The 22568-nt window shown below is 44.1% G+C and overlaps 1 protein-coding gene across 4 annotated transcripts in view; it reads left to right on the top strand.

Moving 5' to 3' along the window:
- Positions 1-22199, top strand: part of TCAF1 (TRPM8 channel associated factor 1) — a 54381-nt gene extending 32182 nt beyond the window's left edge. For 3 of the 4 annotated variants that reach the window (XM_030308666.2, XM_030308665.2, XM_030308667.2), the window contains exons 3-9: positions 12663-13657; positions 13919-14016; positions 15297-15510; positions 15769-16008; positions 17289-17626; positions 19033-19283; positions 21857-22199. In XM_030308666.2, coding sequence (XP_030164526.1) covers positions 12663-13657; positions 13919-14016; positions 15297-15510; positions 15769-16008; positions 17289-17626; positions 19033-19283; positions 21857-21866 — 2146 coding nt within the window. In that variant the 3' untranslated portion in view covers positions 21867-22199. Of the gene's footprint in view, positions 1-12662; positions 13658-13918; positions 14017-15296; positions 15511-15768; positions 16009-17288; positions 17627-19032; positions 19310-21856 lie in introns of all 4 variants that reach the window. The other variant, XM_030308668.2, reaches the window with a different exon arrangement.
- The last annotated feature ends 369 nt before the right edge of the window (positions 22200-22568 follow it).

The raw sequence follows: 22568 nt of genomic DNA, 5'->3' as shown, positions 1-22568 counted from the left end.
GAGATCATGACCTCGGCGGAGACCAGGAGTCAGATGCTTAACCAACTGAGCCACCTAGGCGCCCCACACATGGACACTTTTAAAAAAAAAATCAAATATAAATCATTTATAGTGCGTGTTTTTGGAAGGTCATACTGTCTCAAATTTGGCAAGTGCAAAGCCCTATTAAGCTGACTCCTAAATCATTTGACACGCCCCATCAGTTTTCTTGTATTTACTCAGTGTCTGGTACAACAAGACGTTGCAGGTTCATGTTGTCCTTTTCTAGTCCAAAACCAGATTCAGCCATTTCTTCAAGAATTCTTAGTTCCTTTTGGTGGTGAATGGTATTTAGAAATTATGGTCATGGGGCGCCTGGGTGGCGCAGTCGGTTAAGCGTCCGACTTCAGCCAGGTCACGATCTCGCGGTCCGTGAGTTCGAGCCCCGCGTCAGGCTCTGGGCTGATGGCTCAGAGCCTGGAGCCTGTTTCCGATTCTGTGTTTCCCTCTCTCTCTGTCCCTCCCCCGTTCATGCTCTGTCTCTCTCTGTCCCAAAATAAATAAACGTTGAAAAAAAAAAAATTAAAAAAAAAAAGAAACTATGGTCATCACGGTGTACTCACTGCTGTTGGACTGTCCTCATTCCTGGGCTCCTCAGAAGACAGCCAGGAAATACTGATCTCATAATCATAAGTTCAAACTGATACCCCCAGTTTTAATCCAAAACCACAGGGAAGATTCCCTGTTTGTATCTTCCATCTCCCATAATGCGAATACTGGTTTCCACAACTTCAGTATTTACTCATTAGCTCAGTCCTACAGTGCGCACAAAATAATTTCATGATTACTATTCCCACAGTATAGCCAAGGGCATAAATAGTAAGTTTTAAAGATTTCTTTGTATTTATTTTTATACTCAGAATATACTTCACTGAGCGTAGAATGTCCGAGTACTGTGTTCAGAAGGTACTTGGATTGTTTGTTTTCATTTGGTCCTACTTTTATTTAATGTGGGTTTTTGCCTATATTTGCTTATTTAATTTTATTTTTTGAATGTATTAAGTACTGACATGGTTGTAACAGCAAAGTACACTTCTTTATTTTTTTTTTAAGTTTACTTATTTATTTTGAGAGAGAGAGAGCATGCACGAGTGGGGGAGGGGCAGAGAGAGACGACCTTAAGCAGGCTCTATGCCAGGTGCGGAGCCTGACAAATGTAGGGCTTGATTAACCTCCATGAGATCATGTCCTGAGCTGAAATCAAGTGTCAGACTCTTAACAGCCACCAGGCGCCTCTATACATAGTATGTTCTGATCACAGTGGTACTGCACTAGAAATCAGTGGGATAAACATATCTGGAATATCTAACTATTTGTAAGTTAAAAAATACATGAATATCCTACAAGTCAAAAAAGAAACTGCCAAGGAAATTAGGAAATGTTTTGAACTGAATAAAAATGAAAACACAACATGCCAAAATTTGTGTAATGTAGTTAAAGTAGTGCAGAGAAAGAAAGGCATACTTTTAAATGCTTTTATTAGAAAAAATGAAAGGCTTAAATTCAGTGGCCTGAATTTCCACATCAAGAAGCTAAAAAAAAAAAAAGAAAAGAAAAGAAAAAAGAAAAACCTGACCCAAAATATGTGGAAGGAATAAGAAGATAATAAAGATGAGAGCAGAAATCAATGAAACAGGAAGTAGAAAAACAATAGGGAAAATCAGTAAAAACAGAAGTTGGTTAGTTGGAAAAAAATAAAGTGATAAATCTCTAGATACATTGATCACAAAAACAAGAGAGGAATACAAATGATAAATTCCAGGGATGGAATACAGATGATTAATATAGATCCTACAGACATTAAGATATAAGGGAATATTACAACTGTATGTCAATGCATTTGACAGCTTTCCACAGAGAGACAAACTGCTAGAATTGACACAAGAAGAAACAGAAAATGTATGTTAAAGGAGTTGAATTCTAATTTAAAACATCCCGATACTAAATGCAATATGGTATCCTGGATTGGATCCTAGAAAATATCAGTGGGAAAAGGTGAAATTTGTGTAAAGTCTGGAGTTAAGAGCATTTTACTAATTTTAACTTACTAGTTTTGGCAAACGTACCATAACTGTGTAACATGTTAACATTTGGAAAACTGAGTGAAGGGTATATTGGAACTTGGTACTATTTGCAACTTTTATGGTTTTTTATTTTAAAATAAAAATTTTATTTAAAATAAACAACAATGCAAAAAAAAAAACCAATAAGGAGATAGCTTCACTGATGAATTTTATCAAACATTCAAAGAACAAAAGATACTAACCCTACATAAACTCTTCAAGAAAGTAGAAGAGGAGGAAACTTTCTGCAACTTAATTTATTAACTAGTATTTCTCTGATACCAAAACCGGAGAAAGACATCACAAGAAAACTACAGAACAATGTCCCTCATGCAGATGCAAAAATTCTTAATAAAATATTGTAAAAAGAATAAAAGTAATATATAAGAAGGATACTACATCGTGACCAAGTATGGCTTATCCTGGGAATGCATGGCTGGTTTAACACTCTACCATGGAAGTAATTCATCATACTTTTTTTTTAATGTTTACTTACTTTGGAAACAGAGAGAGACCAAGCATGAGCAGGGGAAGGGCAGAGAGAGAAAGAGAGAGACACAGAATCCGAAGCAGGCTGAGCTGTCAGCACGGAGCCGGATGTGGGCCTTGAACCCACGAACCGTGAGATCATGACCTGAGCGGAAGTTGGACACGTAACCGACTGAGCCATCTGAGCACCCCAGTAATTCACCATATGAGCAAAATGAATGAGAAAACCATATAATTCAGTACACATGTGTACACACACACACACACACACACACACACACACACACAAAAGCATTTGACAAAATTCAGTACCAAATCATGACAATATTTTAGCCAACTAGAAATAAAAAGGAACTTCTCCAACATTGTGAGAATCATCTTTGAAAAAGCTATAGCTAAGAATGTGCTTAATAGGGAAATACCCTAAAATTGAAAACAAGGCAAGGAAGGATATCTGCTGTCACTGCTTTTATTCAACACTGCACTAACGATCATAGCCAGTTCAGCAAGGCCAGTAAAAGAAGGCGCAGAGATGAAAAATTAAGAAGTAAACCTATGTTTATTAGCAGAAAACATGAGATCTATGTAAAAAAACACTCTTTAAAACTACAAAAAAAGCACTATAATAATTGAAGTTAGTAAGGTTGCAAGATACAAGGTCAATAAAAATCAATTACATTCTTATATACTAGCAGCCAAAAATTGACAATTGAAATTTAAAATAATCCAATAAAGATAGGACCCCAAATCATGAAATACTAATGAATAAAGTTAACAAAATGTTATAAGACCTATATCCTGAAAGTATAAAACATCACTGAAATTAAATAAAGCCTAAAGAGAGAAATACACCAGATTGATGAATCAGAACACTCAGTAATTTTAAGATGTCAGTTTTCCCCCAAATGACATAAAGATTCAATGCAATCCCAACCAAAGTTCAAATGGACTCTAAAATTAATGCAAATGAAAGGAACTAATACAACCTAAGTTCAAGACTTACTAGAAAGCTAAAGTAATCAAGATACTGTGGTGCTGGCATAAGGACAGCCATACAGATCAGTGAAATGACTACACGTGGTTCAGAAATAGGCTCACAGATCCATGCTCAATCTTTTCAACATACGATTCTGGAGTAAATGGATACCCTTATGGAGAAAAGGTGAGTCCTGACATTTATCCTGCTCCATACAAAACAAATAACTAAAAAGATCTGGCCCTAAAAGCCGAGGCTAAGATTCAAAACCATCTTTTCTTTTCCTTCCTTCCTTCCTTCCTTCCTTCCTTCCTTCCTTCCTTCCTCCCTCCCTCCCTCCCTCCCTTCCTTTTCTTTTTTCTTTTTCCTTTTTTATGTCAAAAACTTCTAAATGAATGCACAGGAGAGATTATCTGTGACCCTGGGTTAGGCAAAGATGGACTAGATAGGACACAAAAAGTACATGAGCCATAAGAGGAAATGATTGATAAATTGAGCTTCATAAAATTTTAATAACTTCTGAAGTTCAGTAGATAATATTAAGAAAACAAAAAGGAAAGAGAAAAAGAAAGAAAGAAAGAAAGAAAGAAAGAAAGAAAGAAAGAAAGAGAAAGAAAGAAAAAAAAAGGGAGAAAGAAAACAAAAAGGCAGGCTATAGACTAGAAAAATTATTTGCTGTATTTGTATCTGACAATGGATTTGCATTCAGGATACATAGAGAACTCTTACATCTCAATAAGAAGACAAACGATCCAATAAAAAAAATAAAAGGACAAAGTATTTCAACATACTTCATGGAAGATAAGCTATGAAAGGCCAGTAAGCCCATGAAAAGATTCTCAGTATTGTTAGTGATCAGAGAAATGCAAATTAATGTCACAATTAGATACCATACACCCCACTAGAACTGCTCCTAAAAAGACTGACAAGAAGTGTTGGTAATAATGTGGAGCGACTGGAGCTCTCATACATTACTGTTGGGAATGTACAGTTGGAAAACAGTTTGGCAATTTCTTATCAACTTAAACCTACTCTTCCCATACCACTCAGACATCTCATTCCTAAGTATTTATCCAGAAGAACGGAAAACACGTCCACACAAAAATTCTGCACATCATTGTTCATGGCAGCAAGCCCCAAACTGGAAGCTACCCAAATGTTCATCAACAGATGAACAGATAAACAAAATGTGACATATCCACCCAGGGACATACTACTCAGCAGTTAAAAAAAAGGGGGGGGATAGATTACTGACAGGCTTAATAATATAGGTGGCTCTCAAAAATGTACTCTAAGTGGAAGAAGCCAAATGCAAGAGTATCTACTTTGTGATTCCATTTATATGAAGTTTCAGAAAAGGCAGACCTAATCTACACTGAAAGCCAGCATGTCAGTGGTTGCCCGGGGACTGAAGTGACCAAAATAGGGCAAAAGATAGCTTTATGTGGTGATGGAAATGTTATGTATTTTTATTGTGATTATACCAGTGTATAAATGTAACAAAATCTCATCAAGATGTACACTTTAAATGGATGGATTTTAACACATGTCTGCGAGGTTGATTTTTTCAAAGTTGGCATATTCAACACAATATCAAAGGAGAACAAAGTGGGACTCACTATACTTGAGACTCACAGTAATCAAAAGAGAAAAGAGTGTGGTATTCGTGAAAGAACAGACAAACTGAATGGAATAGAGAGCCCAGAAAGAGACCCACATAAATCTGGTCATCTGATCTTTGATAGAGGAACAAAGGCCATACAGTGGAGCAAAGAAAGTCTTCAAAAATGATGCTGGAACTGCACATCCACAGGCAAAAAAATGAAACCTAGGCACAGACCTTATAGCTTTCATAAAATAACTCAAAACAGATCACAGACCTGAAGGTAAAACACAGAACTGTAAAACTCCTAGTAGATAACATAGGAAATAATCCTAGATGATCTTGACTATGGCTATGACTTTTTAGCTATAATACCAAGGAAACATGAACATGATCATGGGTAGGCTGGGCTTCATTAAAATTGAAAACTTCTTCTCTGCAAAAGTCAATGTCAAGAGAATGATAAGACAGGCCACAGACTGGGAACATATATCTGCAAAAGGCACATCATATAAAGCATTATCATCCAAAATATATAATGAGCTCTTAAAATAACAATAAGAAAACAATATAATAAAATGGTCCAATGACCTTAATAGACACCTCACAATAAGATGTACAGATGTAAGATAATCCTATAAAAAGACACTTCAGGGGCACCTGGGTGGCGCAGTCGGTTAAGCGTCCGACTTCAGCCAGGTCACGATCTCGCGGTCCGTGAGTTCGAGCCCCGCGTCAGGCTCTGGGCTGATGGCTCAGAGCCTGGAGCCTGTTTCCGATTCTGTGTCTCCCTCTCTCTCTGCCCCTCCCCCGTTCATGCTCTGTCTCTCTCTGTCCCAAAAATAAATAAACGTTGAAAAAAAATTAAAAAAAAAAAGACACTTCATATCACATATCATCGGGGAAATGCAAAGTAAAACAATGAGCTGTCACTACACTGAAAATCCAAGACATTGACACCACCAAATGCTGATGAGCATGTGGAGCAACAGGAACTCTCGTTCACTGCTGATGGGAATGCAACATGGTACAGCCACCTTCGAAGACAGTTTCACAGTTTCTTACAGACTAAACTACTCTTACCATATGATCTTGCAATCACACTCCTTGCTGTCTACCCAAAGGAGTTATATCCACACAAAAACATGCAAGTGGATATTAGTAGCAGCTGTGTTCATAATTGCCAAATGTAGAAGCAACCAAGATGTTCTTCAGGGGGTGAATAAGTAAGTAAATTGTGGTACATTCAGAAGTGGGGTATTATTCAGTGCTAAAAATAAATGAGCTAATAAGCCATGAACAGACATGGAGGAAATTTAAATGCATGATTAATGTATGATTGCGACTGGATGACATCTGGAAAAGGAAAAACGCTGGAGACAGTAAAAAGATCTGTGGATGCCAGGGGCAAGATGAGAGGATGAATAGGCAGGACACAGAGTATTTTGGGGGCAGTGAAAATACTTGATGATACCATAATTAGGGATACATGTCATTATACCTTTGTCCAAACCCACAGGATGTACAACAAGAGTGAACCCTAATGAGAACCATGGGCTTTGGGTGATAATAATGTGCTAATGTAGGTTTGAGTGTAACAGATGTACTACCCTGATGGGGATGTTGGTAACGGGAGGCTATGCATGTGTGTGTGTGTGTGTGTGTGTGTGTGTGTGTGTGTGTGTTGGGGGGGGGGGGGTATTATGTGGGACTTCTGTGTGCTCTCCCCTCAATAGTGCTGTGAGCCTAAAAGTACTCTTAGGGGCCTTTGGCTGGCTCAGTCAGTACAGCTTGAGACTCTCGATGTCAGGGTCATAAGTTCAAGCCCATATTGAGCATGGAGCCTACTTAAAAAAAATAAAGCGTAGTTTTTTTTTTAATTGGCATGTTAAAGCCTGGAAAAAAAGAAAAAACCTTCTCATTCTCTTTCCCTCTGTTTGTAATCTGTTCTCACCCCTGTATGATAACCAATTTCATTAGTTTCTTGATTATTCCTTCCTGTTTCTTTTTACAACAGTGTGTGTGTGGATACATATTGTGCCCAGTATTTCACAAATTAAAGGAAGCATGCTATGAATACTCTTTTACACCTTGCTTTTTTCAATGAATATATCTTGATAATTATGCTTTGACAATATTTAGAAATCTCCCTTATTTTTTTTTCCATAGTGGCATTCTGTTTGTTTCTATGAGTATACCATAGTTGATTCAACCAACCTCTAATGTACGGGCATTTGTGTTGCTTTCATGTTTTTGCTATCATAAAGTTGCAATGGATAACTTTGTTTCAAGTGTTTTCATTTTATTGAAATTGTGCCTTTTGGCTAACTTTCTAGAGATAAAATTGCTAGGTCCAAGGATAAATGTATGTATACTTTTGTTAGAAATTGCCAAGTTCATCTCCATGTTGGGTTGTACCACTTAGCATTCTCACCAGCAGTGGAGAGACGATGCCTGTTTCCCCCACACAATTCTAACAGAATAGTTATCAGACTTCTGAAGCTTTGTTAGCCTGATAGCTGGGAAATGATATTCCAATATAGTTGTAACTTGTATTCTTTTTTCTGTTTTAAGTTTATTTATTTTTAGAGAGAGGGAGAGAGAGCATGAGCAGGGGAGGGGCAGAGAGATGGAAAGAGAGAGAGAATCCCAAGTAGGCTCTGCACTGTCAGCACAGAGCCCAAAGAGGGGCTTGAACCCAGGGACCATGAGGTCATGATTTGAGCCAAATCTAAGAGTCGGACACTTAACTGACTGAGCCACCCAGGCACCCCTTCATTCTTTTTTCTAGAAGTAAATCAGTGTGTGTTAAGGGTCATTTAGGTTTTTTTGGTTGCAAACTGTCCTTTTACATGTTTTGCCCATTTTCAGATATGTTTTTCGTGTTCTCATTTTAAGAGTTCTTCACAGATTAGAAATATTCATCTTTTGGGGCGCCTGGGTGGCACAGTCGGTTAAGCGTCCGACTTCAGCCAGGTCACGATCTCGCGGTCCGTGAGTTCGAGCCCCGCGTCAGGCTCTGGGCTGATGGCTCAGAGCCTGGAGCCTGTTTCCGATTCTGTGTCTCCCTCTCTCTCTGCCCCTCCCCCGTTCATGCTCTGTCTCTCTGTCCCAAAAATAAAAATAAACGTTGAAAAAAAAATTAAAAATTAGAAAAAAAAAAGAAATATTCATCTTTTATCTGTGATTACAGCATGTTTGTTTTTTGAATGTACTTAGTATTTCTGCCATTCAAAAATGCATATGTAGCTAATTTTATCAATCTTTTCTCTTAGCACATTTGATTTGGGGTCATAGTTAGGAAGCCTTTCCTCACACCTAGATTATGAGATTTCACTCTTGGTTTCTTCCAGTACTTGGGTGGTTTCCCTTTTAAAATTTACTGCTCGGATGCATTTGGAATCTTGTCTTGTGTGTTGTGTGACAGAGGGTATCCATTTTATCTTTTCCCAAATGCCTATCCAGTCATCCCAACATTTATGAAAGTATATTTATAATTTATAATATATTTATTATTTACATTTTATTATATAATACATTATATAATATTATGCATTATATATTATTACATAAATATTTAAGTTATTATATAATTTATAATATAGGTTATTTGAAATTATATTTATGAAAGTATCTTTTCCCAGTAATACAAGATGCCACCTTTATTATACACTAATAGCCATATTTACTGTGTTGCCCTTATTGTTTTAGTAAGCTTTATATTTTTAGATCTGAGTTGCGAATTAACTAGTTTTTATAATCTACATCTCCAAATTAAGAACGCCATTTGTCTCTTTCTCGCACTTTTGCACGCTCACCCTCTACCTCCCAAAACAGCGGCACCTTGGTTCCAGTTTGGTTTTGCCTCAGTTTAGTTTAACGTCATGGTCCTGCTAATTCGGGATTCTTTCTTAGCAACTGTAGCAAGTATCAGAAGACCTTTCTCAGCATTACTTATAAATTACACTGGTATTCGTGCCCGCCACTGTTTCGTGAAGCCAATCTGTTTGTCTGTTGTACTTGTTTTTCTTTTTCTAGACCTACAGGGTAACCTTAGGTACATTTTGGGGAAAACTTTCATGAGTGGTACATTTTCTAAACCCTTGATGTGGTGTCAGTATTTCCACGTGCCAACGAAGAGTTTTAGGCGGCTGTGTGTGCCATACAGAGTGCCTTCACTGCCCTCAAATACTTTGTTTTTAGGGAACTTGTTTCACTTCTTTGTAGGTAATTTGTTCTCTTTGGCTTTGTTTTCTTTCTGGCGGCCTTCAAGGCTTTTTCTTCATGTTTGAAGTTCATTAGCTTGTCAGTAACCAGCTGGATCCTGAACTTCTCATTTACCCTGCTTTGCATTCGGGTAGTCCTGTCTTTCTGAGAACTGAAATCGGTTTTTCAGTGCAAGGAAATTGCATGTAATTGTAGGTTTCTTGCTACTTTTTTTCTCTTTCTTTGCTTTCTTAACTCCCGCTTGCTAGATCTTCTCCTTTGTCCTTCATTCTCTTTTTTCTGTTTAGCATTGTGCCTTTCAGCACTGCCCTCTGGAACGATCACTTGACTCAGTTTCCCTGTTGACTTATTCATAGTGTTCATCCCCATCAAGATTTACTTTCTGCCATGTATTAAAATTGAGATTCCCTGGCAATTATACTTTTATTCTAATGAGTAACTTATTATAGCAGCCTGTTCTTTTTTTTTTTTTTTTTTTTTTTTTTTTGGAGACAAAGTATGTCATCTCAAAACTCCAATAATCTACAATATTTATGTAGGACTTTCTTCTTCATTTATCACTGTTACTAGAGTGTTGGTTTTCTCTGGTTAGTTTCGTGCTTCTCTTTCACGGTGTTACTTTTCATCGCATATTCAGTGATTCTTGTTTATTTAAATATTAAGTGGCATTGAAATTCTAGATTGGTCATTACTGGTTACTGAGGTGTATTTTCTCAGGACAAATGATAATCCCTACTCTTCCTGTTTTCTTGGTCTTTTTCTTTCACATAGATGCAGTTACAGATTCTTCTGTTTTCAAGGGTTTCTGATCAGTCTGATTCCATTTGATTTCCATTTTCTATAAATTTCTCACTGGCCCAGTTTATTGATTGTGCCCTTCTCCAAACCCAGTGCTATCATGGATTTATTCTGATTTTAAAACTTAATGTTTCATTTCAGAAGAGAATGGGAAAGAGAAATAAAAATCCAGTTCAGATTTTTTTCAGTTTATGAAAGAAAAATTTTTCTCCCCCTGCATAGAAGTCATGGCTATTAGATATAAAAGACACTCTGAGGGTGCCCCCCAGCTTAGCATGAGCAAGACCTCACCCAGGCTCATTGTCTAGATGAGGTTCTAGCGACTCAGTGTCTGGACCTCAAGTTTGCACATTCAGTATCACCCCCCTTGTCCAAATAGTGTATAAACCTTGATGCCAGTGTATTTATCTAAAACACAGGGGTGCCTGGGTGGCTCAGTCAGTTAAGCGTCTGACTCTTGGGTTTGGCTCAGGTCACGATCTCACAGTTTCTTGGGTTCAAGTCCCGTGTCGGGCTCTGTGCTGGCAGTGGAGCCTGTTTGGGATTCTCTGTCTCCCTCTCTCTCTGCCCCTCCCCTACTTGTCTAGTTTTTGTCTTTCTCAAAATAAATAAATAAACTTAAAAAAAATAAAATAAATAAAACACAGTGACCTACCTCTTCACTGATTTCACCTGTAAAACAACTGCGTGAAATTTATACACAAAACTGCTTCTTATAAGAATTTAAACACATTTTGCATTTAATTTTATATGCAGGTATAAAGTCATAAAAATTTTTTTAAATTAATATTTTTAATTTTAGAATCACCAAATTAAAGACAGACTGTCCAAGATATTGCTTGAGAAATAGACATGTCACAAAACTAGAACATTCTGCGTGGCCTGGCCTGTTGGGGCAGGTGATCGTCAGAATCAGAAGCAAGATGATAATCACAAGGTGGCTGGGTAAACTGAGAATCAGAGCAGGAACAGCGAGCTGAATAACTTCGGAGGTTACTACCTGAAGGAGCTGGAGAGTCACTAGGGTGATACCTTGTTTCCAGGAGAGGCTCGTGCCCACTGAGAGCACCGCAGTCTCCCCGTCGGTTAACTGGAGTCCTCCCATCCAGAGGACACGACTCAGCTCTGCTGTCCGCCTGGTTCCTGTTTTCCATTGTATCCTGGCAGCTGCCTTCTGCAGTTACCACATCTTTACAAAAGTGGCACAGCCAGTTCTGGGATCTCGAACTTATGGAGGTCACTCCACCTCTTACCCCCTGAGGATCCCACTAGGTGGCCAGGGCTGCATCTCCTGTTTTGGGGTTACAGGTGTCCTGAGGTGATAGGGGTCCGTTACCCAGAGACGGGTACAGATGGTGCTGAGAAAGACCTTACAGTGTGGATGTCACTCCAGCGAGCCGGCAATGAGTGCGTGGAGTGCTGGGTGTCAGCAGTCAATCCTTTTAGGTTCAAGTTACCAGGAGGGTCTCACTAGAGTTGAAGCCACTCAGCTCCCCTGCCCCACCTTTTGAGATAATACTGGTGCCACCAAGTCAGCTCTCCATTGACTTTATTTGCAGAAAATTGGCTGCACAGAACTTATAAATAAGGTTCTTTATGAGAATGAAAACATGATTCACCATTCAGTTATTTATATAATGTGCAAAAGGCTGAAATAAACACTTAAATCTGGAATATTTAAGATATAATATTAGGTAAACACAGCAAGCCTTCCTTTGAGATTTCCTTTGGAGAATTTGGGGTTTTTTTTTTTTAAATAAATTTGTGTTGCATTTATTCATCTTTGAGAGACAGAAAGAGACAGAGCATGAGTGGGGGAGGAGCAGAGAGAGAGGGAGACACAGAACCTGAAGCAAGCCCCAGGCTCTGAGCTGTCAGCACAGAGCCTGATGCGGGACTCGAACTCACTGACTGCGAGATCGTGACCTGAGCCGAAGTTGGACGCTTAACTGACTGAGCCACCCAGGAGCCCCTGTTTATTTATTTATTTTGAGAGAGAGAGAGAGAGAGAGAGAGAGAGAGAGAGAGAGAGAGAGAAAGAGAGACAGCACACACTTGCAAGTGGGGGGGGGGGAGTACAGAGAGAGAGGTCAGAGAGAGAATCCCAAGCAAGCTCTGAGCTCTTAGTGCAGAGCCCAACGTGGGGCTTGATCCCATCAACCGGGAGATCACGACCGGAGCTGAAATCAAGAGTAGGGCCCTTAACCGACAGAGCCACCCAGGCGCCCCTGCTTTGGAGAGTGTGTCTTCCAAGAATGAGCAGACCAGAATCAACGTCCCCCTGTCTTCCCTCTGACCAGCCTCCGTACCCAGGGAGGTCAGATATGCCCACCTTGTTCTCCCAGCTGCCCTGTGAGAGACAAAAGTGGTCATATTAGGAAAGCTGCTGCCTGCTGTATGCTGGGTGCTGTCCCCGGGGCTTTCTGTGGCTGCTCCTTGAATGGAGAACACTTGTGTGTCTTTGCAGCTGTGAGGATGACCTCTCCGAGGACAGAGACGAGCTCCTGCACGGGATTTCAGAGCTGGACATCAGCAACTCAGACTGCTTCCCATCCCAGCTGCTGGTGCACGGGGCTCTGGCCTTTCCCCTGGGGTTAGACTCCTACCATGGCTGTGTCATAGCGGCTGCCCGCTACGGCCGGGGCCGGGTGGTCGTGACCGGCCACAAGGTATTATTCACCGTTGGCAAACTGGGCCCCTTTCTGCTCAATGCCGTGCGCTGGCTGGACGGGGGCCGCAGAGGCAAGATCGTGGTGCAGACAGAACTGAGGACACTGAGCGGCCTGCTCGCAGTGGGGGGCATAGACACCAGCATCGAGCCCCATCTGACCAGCGACGCGAGTGTCTATTGCTTTGAACCCGTGAGCGATGTGGGGGTCAAAGAGCTGCAGGAGTTCGTAGCAGAGGGCGGGGGACTGTTCGTTGGAGCCCAAGCCTGGTGGTGGGCCTTCAAGAACCCTGGAGTGTCCCCTTTGGCGCGGTTCCCAGGAAACCTCCTCCTCAACCCCTTTGGCATCAGCATCACAAGCCAGAGCCTCAATCCGGGGCCCTTCCGTACTCCTAAAGCAGGGATCAGGACCTATCACTTCCGCTCCACTCTGGCTGAGTTCCAGGTCATAATGGGCCGGAAGAGAGGGAATGTGGAGAAGGGCTGGCTGGCAAAGCTGGGGCCGGACGGGGCTGCTTTCCTCCAGATCCCCGCAGAGGAAATCCCTGCCTATATGTCTGTGCACCGGCTCCTGAGGAAACTGCTGAGTCGCTATCGGCTCCCGGTAGCAACGCGAGAGAACCCCGTTATCAATGATTGCTGCAGGGGTGCTATGCTCTCCCTGGCCACTGGTCTGGCCCACTCGGGAAGCGACCTCTCTCTGTTAGTGCCAGAAATCGAAGACATGTACAGCAGCCCCTATCTGCGCCCCTCGGAATCTCCTATCACCGTTGATGTCAACTGCAACAATCCAGGTAAGGAATGGGGGCAGGGAGAAGGAGAACTCAGCATGGGGGCCGTGGGGACGGGGCCGATGGCCTCAGAAGGCCATCGCCACCCTTGGCCGTGCACTTTCCAGGAGATGGGGGTTGGGGATTTAAGTGACATTTAAGCACCTGAATCAGGGCGGCATGAAGGGAGGGAGGCGGGCGGAGCTCCCCAAGGGGCTGTGGATGTGCTGGACGGAGATGGCGTCACGGAGGAGGGATAAAGTCTGCCCTTCTGTGCGTCGGCAGGCACCAGATACTGCTGGATGAGCACCGGGCTCTACATTCCTGGAAGGCAGATCATAGAGGTCTCGCTGCCTGAAGCTGCTGCCTCTGCTGATCTGAAGGTAAGGCCGGGCCCCATCTCCCGTGTGATGCAGAAGCCAGAGGTCCTTGCTGTCCTGGTTGCCAGTTAAAAACCCTACTGGCCATGTGAGGCAAGGACTTACCCCATTTTAAGGGTAAGACAACTGAGGGGGCAGGTGGATTGAAAATATCAATCTAGTACACCTGGAACTAATGTGACACTGTGTGTCAACTATACTTGGGTCGATCAGTAGATCTGATGCATTGCGGAGCCCAGGACTCAAAGCTCACCAACTGCTAGCTCTCAAGTTCTGTGCCTTTCACTCATGTCCTGCAGTGGGGAATAAGAAGGGCAGCAAACAGGAGTGCCTGGCTGGCTCACTCGGTACGCAAGCGACTCTCAATCTCAGAGTCGTGAGTTCAAGCCCCACATTGGGCACAGAGCCTACTTAAAAATAATAATAATAATAACTTAAAAAATAAAATGTTTCCATTAAAGTAAAATAAAATAAGGCACCACATGGAGGGACCCCGGCATGCAGCAATGTGCAGTCAACCTCAGTTCCCTTTCCATGCCCATCTAACCTCCCACTGGAGCCCAAGGTCTTTCTGCCTCTTCCCTGTGACACCAAAGACTGTTCCTGCTTCCCTGTTCCACCTTCAGCTCTGCCACTGTCACACACACATATCACAAATTAAGTAGCCATCCTGCTCAGCCCCCTTGAGAGTTGTGACAGGTAGGGTCTGTTCTGTGCCTGTACCTCTCCTGGAACTCTCTAGCATCAGCCTGGGAGAACCATCCCAGGGCTCTGCGAAGTACAGGGACTGCTCCACTGGCCCAGGAGGGGGGCCCTGGAGAACAGGAGGAACTGAGTCCATCCTCCAGGCCATCAGCCGGTCACCCTGCCCTTCACCGGGCCTCCTCTCTAGTCAACAAAACGCAGGAGTCCGCAAGATCCCCTCTGCCCTATTACCAATGCCAGAATGGCCACAGTGAAATAGGCAACCCAGTATCCTGTGGGTTTCAGAGACACCCAGGGGCCCGGGAGTCGGCCCTCCTCAGCATTAGCGTGTGGGTTCCACCCGGTGCCCCTCACTTCAGCGTCCCTGGGAGGACATTACACGCGGTTCAGTCCACGCGGCCCTGAGGAATGATGGAATTGCATGGGTTTGGCACACATGGTTCACGAATGGTGGAAAAAGTGGGCTTGCATGGGGTCATGGCCCAGTGATCCTGACTGTCCCTACCTCCTGGGAGCCTTCCCTTTCCACCTGCACACTCCCCGAAGTGACTCTGGGCGGGGGGGATCTTCTGCTCCAGATACAGATTGGCTGCCACACGGATGACCTGACCAGAGCCAGCAAGCTGTTCCGAGGCCCGCTCGTGATCAACCGGTGCTGCTTGGACAAGCCCACAAAGTCCATCACCTGCCTCTGGGGCGGCCTCCTCTACATCATCGTGCCTCAGAGCAGCAAACTGGGCTCCGTGCCCATCACTGTGAAGGGGGCTGTGCATGCCCCGTACTACAAGTTAGGTGAGTGGAAGCCGTGGGGTGCATGCCTGCAGGAATGGGTCGTCTGGGGTTGTTCGGTGTAGGAAGAGAGACACGTGGGTTGGTAGAGGGAAGGAGAGAAGGACCAAACCACATTCATGGGGAGGGACTTCACAGAAGGAGAGAGAGGGGATGTGGTTGTTCATGACCTTGCTGTTCTCCGCCTGGGCTCAGGTTGTATCTTTTCACGTTAAGGGATTTGGGAAAGTGAGTTTCAAGCCCCACGGCCTCTCTTCCCAGGGGAGACCTCGCAGGAGGAGTGGAAGAGGCGTATCCAGGAGAATCCAGGTCCCTGGGGAGAGCTGGCTACGGACAACATCATCCTGACCGTGCCAACCGCCAATCTCCGTACCCTGGAGAACCCTGAGCCATTGCTTCGCCTCTGGGATGAGGTGATGCAGGCTGTGGCGCGGCTGGGGGCCGAGCCCTTCCCTTTGCGTCTGCCCCAGAGGATCGTCGCCGACGTGCAGATCTCAGTTGGTGGGTGCCCTGGGCGAACCAGCCCTCTGTGCGTGCTCCCCTCGGGCCCTCTCCTTTTTTTTTTTTTTCCAACAGCTATCCACTGGGTGGCCAGCAGGTTAAAAATGTTTTTCTCGCAAGACATATAAGATGTAAGTCTTGCCATCTAGATGAAAAGGGGGAAAATGGATCTAAGAAAAATAGACACAGACATATCCCCCAACAAAAAATGGGAAACTACCTAAATGTCCAAAAGTATGGAATGGTTAAGTGATATATGGTGTGTACCTTCAATAGTCATTGAGGAAGATATTTAAAGTGATATTTTGATGGCAGAAAGAAATATGATGGGATTATGTGACACAAGAAAAGCAGGCTACAGAACTATATGAGCAGCACATTAAAATATGTAACAGTTGACAGGCGCTTGGGTGGCTCCATTGGTTAAGCGTCAGACTTCAGCTCAGGTCATGATCTCACAGTTCATGAGTTCGAGCCCCCATGAGGCTTTTCATTCCCAGCCCGGAGCCCACTTGGGATTCTCTCTCTCTCTCTCTCTCTCTCTCTCTCTGCCCCACTCCCACTCTCCCACTCTCTCTCTTCCTCTCTCAAAAATAAAAATAAAGTAAAACATAAAAGTATGTAACAGTCGAAGTCAGCATGTCAAGAGAGGTCTTCAACAGCGGGAACCATTCAGAGAATAGTGCCAGGCTTTCACAGCAGCCCCAGCAGGGAATGTCAAGGAGAAACTAAAAGTGGCAGAGGGTCTGGACCTAGGTCACAGTTGTTGGGAGAAGGAACTGAACAACTTTGAGAAGACACTGAATGAAGAGATCTGTGCCAGGGGGTCAAGAAGCCTAGAAAACCAGGGGGGGTGTGGACATTAAAGAACGATGGGAATTTCTCTGGACCCCAGTTTTCTTGCCCCTCCGGAGATGATCCCTATAAAGTAGTGTCAATGTGGGCAACTCCACATCTAAATATTGAGAAGGGGAAACCACCATCAGGAGTTTTTCAGTTTTGAGAGAAGGGTATAATGAGACAGGTTCACATGGACAGGACACTCTCACAAAAATAGAAATTGAAGAGGAACACGAAGGGCTGTCTGTAACGTGCATCAGTCCTGCAGCCACACCCTCTCGGGTGGGAGAGGGGTGGGGGCACCCATCCACCATGAGAGGAGGGGGGAAGCCCAGGTGGGTCTTGTGTGGATCGTCCTTCTGAGCATTACGGTTTCTGGGAGTCCTGGTACAGATGCGTGGGGAGCATCCTAACCCCTCTTCCTCCCTCCTGCGGCCCAGGCTGGATGCACGCAGGGTACCCCATCATGTGCCATCTGGAGTCTGTGCAGGAGCTCATCAATGAGAAGCTCATCAGAACCAAGGGGCTGTGGGGCCCCGTCCACGAGCTCGGCCGTAACCAGCAACGGCAGGAGTGGGAGTTCCCCCCGCACACCACGGAGGCCACCTGCAACCTGTGGTGTGTTTATGTGCACGAGACGGTCCTGGGCATCCCTCGAGGCCGCGCCAATATTGCTCTGTGGCCTCCGGTTCGGGAGAAGAGGGTCCGAATCTACCTGGGCAAGGGTCCCAATGTGAAAAACTGGAATGCGTGGACCGCCCTGGAAACATATCTCCAGGTACTGGGCAGCAGTGGAGGGGGATGGGAACCTCCCACTCAGGGGACCGGCAGCGCAACCTTGTTTGGTGACGTTCTAGTCACCCAGGAGACCTGACGGAGCCCAAGTGTGACAGTGCTATTTGATGAAGCCTCCCAGTGGACATGACTGCCTCAGCCCCACCCTCACACCATGATTCTGAGGAGGTTCAGTAGAGTGGATAGAAAGCACCACGAAAGCTTAAACTTGGTAGAGGCGAAAAGAGTACTTAAATACAGTTATCATCTCTGGCTTTAAACCCAGACATACCTGAGACTGAAGCCAAGCCGTGCCACAGAATAGCCCTCTAAAACCAAACACCACCCCCCCCGCCCTGCCCCCCATACACAAGATATGGGATGGGACCTGTTGTTTCCTTACAGGAGGCAGATCTTCTCCCTGCCTCAGTTTCTCCCTCTTAGGCAGTCCAGATTCCTCACTGGCCTGGACACGAGGTTGCCCCTGCCTTTGAACTACTGTTCAACATGCCAGTTCCCTCCCCGTGGTCGCTGCGGCAGCTCCCAGCTCACCGGGCAGCGTCTCACCACCTGGGATTCTGGAACTCGGTCTCCAGCCAGGCACACTCTATTCTGGTTCTTCCTCTGTTCGAATCCGCTGCCCTGAGAACAACAGTGAAAGTGCCTGCAGACCTTAACCTTGTCGTTGGGCCGCTTTCACCCCAGGGACAAAAGGTGCTCATGTGTGAAATCCAGCTGACGCTGTTCCAGAGAATGGCTAATGTCCGTCCCAACTGTAAAGCGCCATAACCCAGCCTCACGTGGGCTATTGCCAATGGCCTCAGGACAGCTGCCTTTTCCTAAAACTATGTCTTACGTAACTTAATTCTAGCCACCTAGACTGTACATAATCTTCTGTGTCTATAGGACTCACCTTCTTTTCCCTAAAGGCCATGTTCCTAGCCTTGCAGATTGACATAGGCCTGTGGCCGATGCAGGCTAATGTCAGGGTAAGGGTGGAGGTTCCCCAACTATCGGGGTTTAACTTTGCAACTGTTGAAGATACAAGGATTTTTTCACGTCAGCCTGTTTTGAATCCTCGTGCGATATCCTGTGGTCGCTTTCACGATCTAGTGAGCTACATGAATAACGATACTGGTGGTAAATACTGATAATAACCTTTACAGTTATTACCACAGCCATCATTTATTGAGTGTCTGCTCGGTGCTGAGCACCGTGCTAGCTCAGAGGCCCTTCCGAAGATAAGATCAAGGATGGCCCATGAGGCCAGCAGCCACAATGGGAGACAGGGTCAGTGACAGAGATGAAACTTGTGTTTCAGAGGTTAAATACATTAATTTACTGTAGTGTCTGCTGGGCCTTCTTTCCGTGGATTAAATGTCTCACCTTGCTGCTGCTTTCTCTTCCCAGCTACAGGAGGCCTTTGGGTGGGAGCCGTTCATCCGTCTCTTCACTGAGTACAGAAACCAGACCAACTTGCCCACAGACAATGTTGACAAAATGAATCTGTGGGTGAAGATGTTCTCCCACCAAGTGCAGAAGAATCTGGCTCCGTTCTTTGAGGCCTGGGCCTGGCCTATCCAGAAGGAAGTGGCTACCAGCCTGGCCTATCTGCCTGAATGGAAGGAAAATATTATGAAATTATACCTCCTCACACAGATGTAAGGAGTGCCCAGCGAGGTGGCAGGTAGAGAGGTTTGGGGAGGTAGGCAGAGATGGGGATTCAGTCCTCGACCTCTGTCTCTTAGGGTCCTAGCCTTGCCCTCTCAGCTCCCTGCCCCTGTACCTGACTGCCTGGCTCCATCCCTAGAAAGTGGGTTAAGAACACAGCAAAAAGGGGAATCCTAATTTCTCAGGAGCAAGGCCTTCTGTTTGTGAGTCTCGTTCCTCTGCTCTCAGCTGTCAGATTCCCTCCTGGCCCTATACTGGCCTGGTTCTGAGAGCTTTGACACTCTGCCTTCATGCCAGCCCTTGGCTCACCATTGGGGGCCATGGCCCTTAGGGGGTGGTCCTCATTCTGACATCCTGAGGACTCTCTGGTCTTGTATGTTTTGACCAGCTGCTCCAAAAACCTGACCCTAGAATCTACTGCAGCACAAATTTACCAGGATAACCAGACAGTTCCTTGATATTCTGTGTCTTAGGTCGTTTTCCAAGAGCGTGAGACGCGATCTAGTGTACCAGAAAGAGCCCATAGCTGGGGTTAGCTCTTGGGAAAGTCACTGTAGCTCTACGAGTGTGAGGTGAGGACAAAAATCCCTGCCTCACAGGGTGGTCATGAAAACTCAGACAAATAGCTCTGAAGAGGCCTGCGAATACAGTACTTGCACGTCTCAGAGACTGCTCCGCGTTCTGCTGGCCCACGGAGTAGTGAGCTTAGTTCGTCCTCTTTTCTCGCCACAGCCTGGAGGTTAAGACCGTCATCTCTCACAGCAGACTCCTTGCATCCAAAGCCTGGTTCTTCCACCTGTTAGTCACGTGACTCTGGGCAAACTGCTTATAAAATGGGATCTATTTCATAGAATTATTGTGAGGATTAAATTTTAGCACCTCTAAAAGGAATTGGGACAGTACCAGGCAGTTGGCAGGTACTGAGAAAGTGTCAGCTTCTGTTGTTACTGTCTAATGAATTCGGTATCATTGTAGAGCTAGACCGCCCTTTTAGATGGCATTTACAGATGGCAGTGTGATCTATCCCATCCCATCCTACACTTTATACACCAGCCTCTGAAAGCATTGTGGAATCTTGCTTTAGCATCTACAGGATCCACAGGCTCTAAATCCACAGTGGGGTTTTAATAGCTACTTGGGGTTTGGTCTCTTCATTCAGTCCTACCTTTCAGGTAAAAGCCCTTCCTTGATTAGATCAAGAGTGGAAGTCACTTGAAAAACTAGAACAAATCCATGAGGGTGTTTGTCTAGCAAACAATGGGCACCCGGCTTAGTGATGGTGTCTATATTTCCAGAGTGGCACAGATTCCTATCGCTGCCCAGAGTTCCTTACCAGTTTGGCAAATGAAGTCCACACACACAGAGAAATCTTTACTTCAGAACCAGCTAACTGGATATGACTGACCCAAATTTCATTTAATTACAATGCAAAGACTTTCTTAAGTTTTCTTCTGATCTTATTCACAACCTCCCATTTTCTGTGTAATTTTAACTAGAGTTGAGGCTCTGGGATTAATTAATTCGTACACCCAGCCAGTTTCCTTTAGATCACTTCTATTCATTTAGTTGTTTTAATACACTATTTTATTCGCTTTGTTAGGAACTGAGTGGAGGCATAGGCAACAAGATTGGACCCACAGAGTATTCTTCTGTGGATTCCTTTATTATGTCATTTCTCAGTCCTAGAATTATTTTCCTCTATTTCATGAATGTCTTCCTCTAGATGCTTTAAACGCAGAGGTTGGACGTTCATTCAACATTTGAAAAAATCCTGCCAATTAGAGGGTTTTTGAGTGTGTGCCAAATAACATACTTGTTTTTTGTTTTTAATATAGATTAATCGTCACAATAATCTGATGAAGTGGAAATGTATCGCTCCCATTTCAGGAATAAGTGAGCTGAATTTTATGGAGATCAAGTAAAGTGCCTGAGGCTACATTGCTAACAGGTGGTAGACCTGGGATTCGAACCAGGGCCCTCTGATTACCGAATGGGTGTTAGTAACGAAAGTGCTTTGAATAAGCAAATCAGTGAGTAAATGAAACCAGCCAGCAAACAGAAGGACCTTTATGTCCTTCTTGCCAGCTTTTTGGCTGCCTGTGCTCACCCCCCATCCAATTTTATCAGAACAGAAAGTCCCTTTGTTTACCCCAAATGCCAGTTCAAAGGAAGAATCTACGGTAGGCTCCTAAAGTGTTTCCCAAAGACAGTGTGGGTCTTTCAGGTTCAGTTTATTCAGGTTTCACGCATTATCTCTAGGGCACCATGAACGCATTCTAGTAGCTTACTGGGTTTTGAATGATGGGTTATTTTGGTAAAGTGCCTGACTCCCAGAAGTCTCAGACATTGCATGTTCTCAGTGAGGAAATCAGATTCTTAGTCCTCTAGAATAATATTTGTATGCATTCTGGCCCTCTTTAGTTCATTTTTAGCATTGCGGCCCCGGGGACCTCTTAAATATATAAAGCTATTGATGTCACTCTTGTGTCTAAAAGCTTCCAGTGGGACTTTGAATTTAAGATGATGAACTAAGCATATAAGTTTACTTCCCCTCCCTCCCCAGGCCCCACTGAAATTGAAGTCAAGAAATGCAAAAGAGAATTGACACATCTCAGCAAAGAAAACGGAACAGATTTGATTATAACTGAAGAAGATCTCAACACATTTCTGGAAGAGAGAAGGTGGATGAAGCATGATAATGAATGAAAGAGTGAAGGTGTCTTTCAGACAGAATAGAAGCTGATCTGAACAACCTAATCCCAAAGAAACATGAGCACCTGAAGAGTCTATAGAGTTATACCTTATACCCATTGTAAATCTGAACCCCGTCCTATCCTACCCCAACCATTGTGCAGAACACAGGCAGTATTGCGATTGGTACCCATTAAAAATCTGTTGTTCTTGTTGTTGTTGTTGTTTGTACAGAAGTTGATTAAGCTGCCTGAGGAGAGGTAGAAGTTGGTGCCCCAGAATAAGATTTCTCTTTTTTGGAAATAAGTGACCCCCCCCCCCAGCCTATCAGCTAATTCTCTGTCAAAATCCCTCTGCAAATGCCCAAGTGCTTCTAGTTCCAGAAGAGGCTTAACTAGAGAAACAGACCCAGCCATACAATGGCAGAGGATACCCACGCCAATTCCTATAGAAGTTAACAGTTATATTGATTCTTAAATGCAAACGGTCAGCCCAGTAGTTTGGGCATTAGGAGGTGGAGGGGGAGGACCAGGGGAGAAGCATGTAAGAAAAATAACCAGTTAGAATTGGGAGACTTGAAAAAT

This window comes from Lynx canadensis, chromosome A2 (genome assembly GCF_007474595.2).
Source record: "Lynx canadensis isolate LIC74 chromosome A2, mLynCan4.pri.v2, whole genome shotgun sequence".
NCBI lineage: Eukaryota > Metazoa > Chordata > Mammalia > Carnivora > Felidae > Lynx > Lynx canadensis.
Note: the sequence above shows the minus strand (reverse complement) of the source record. Positions and strands in the feature narration are given on the sequence as shown.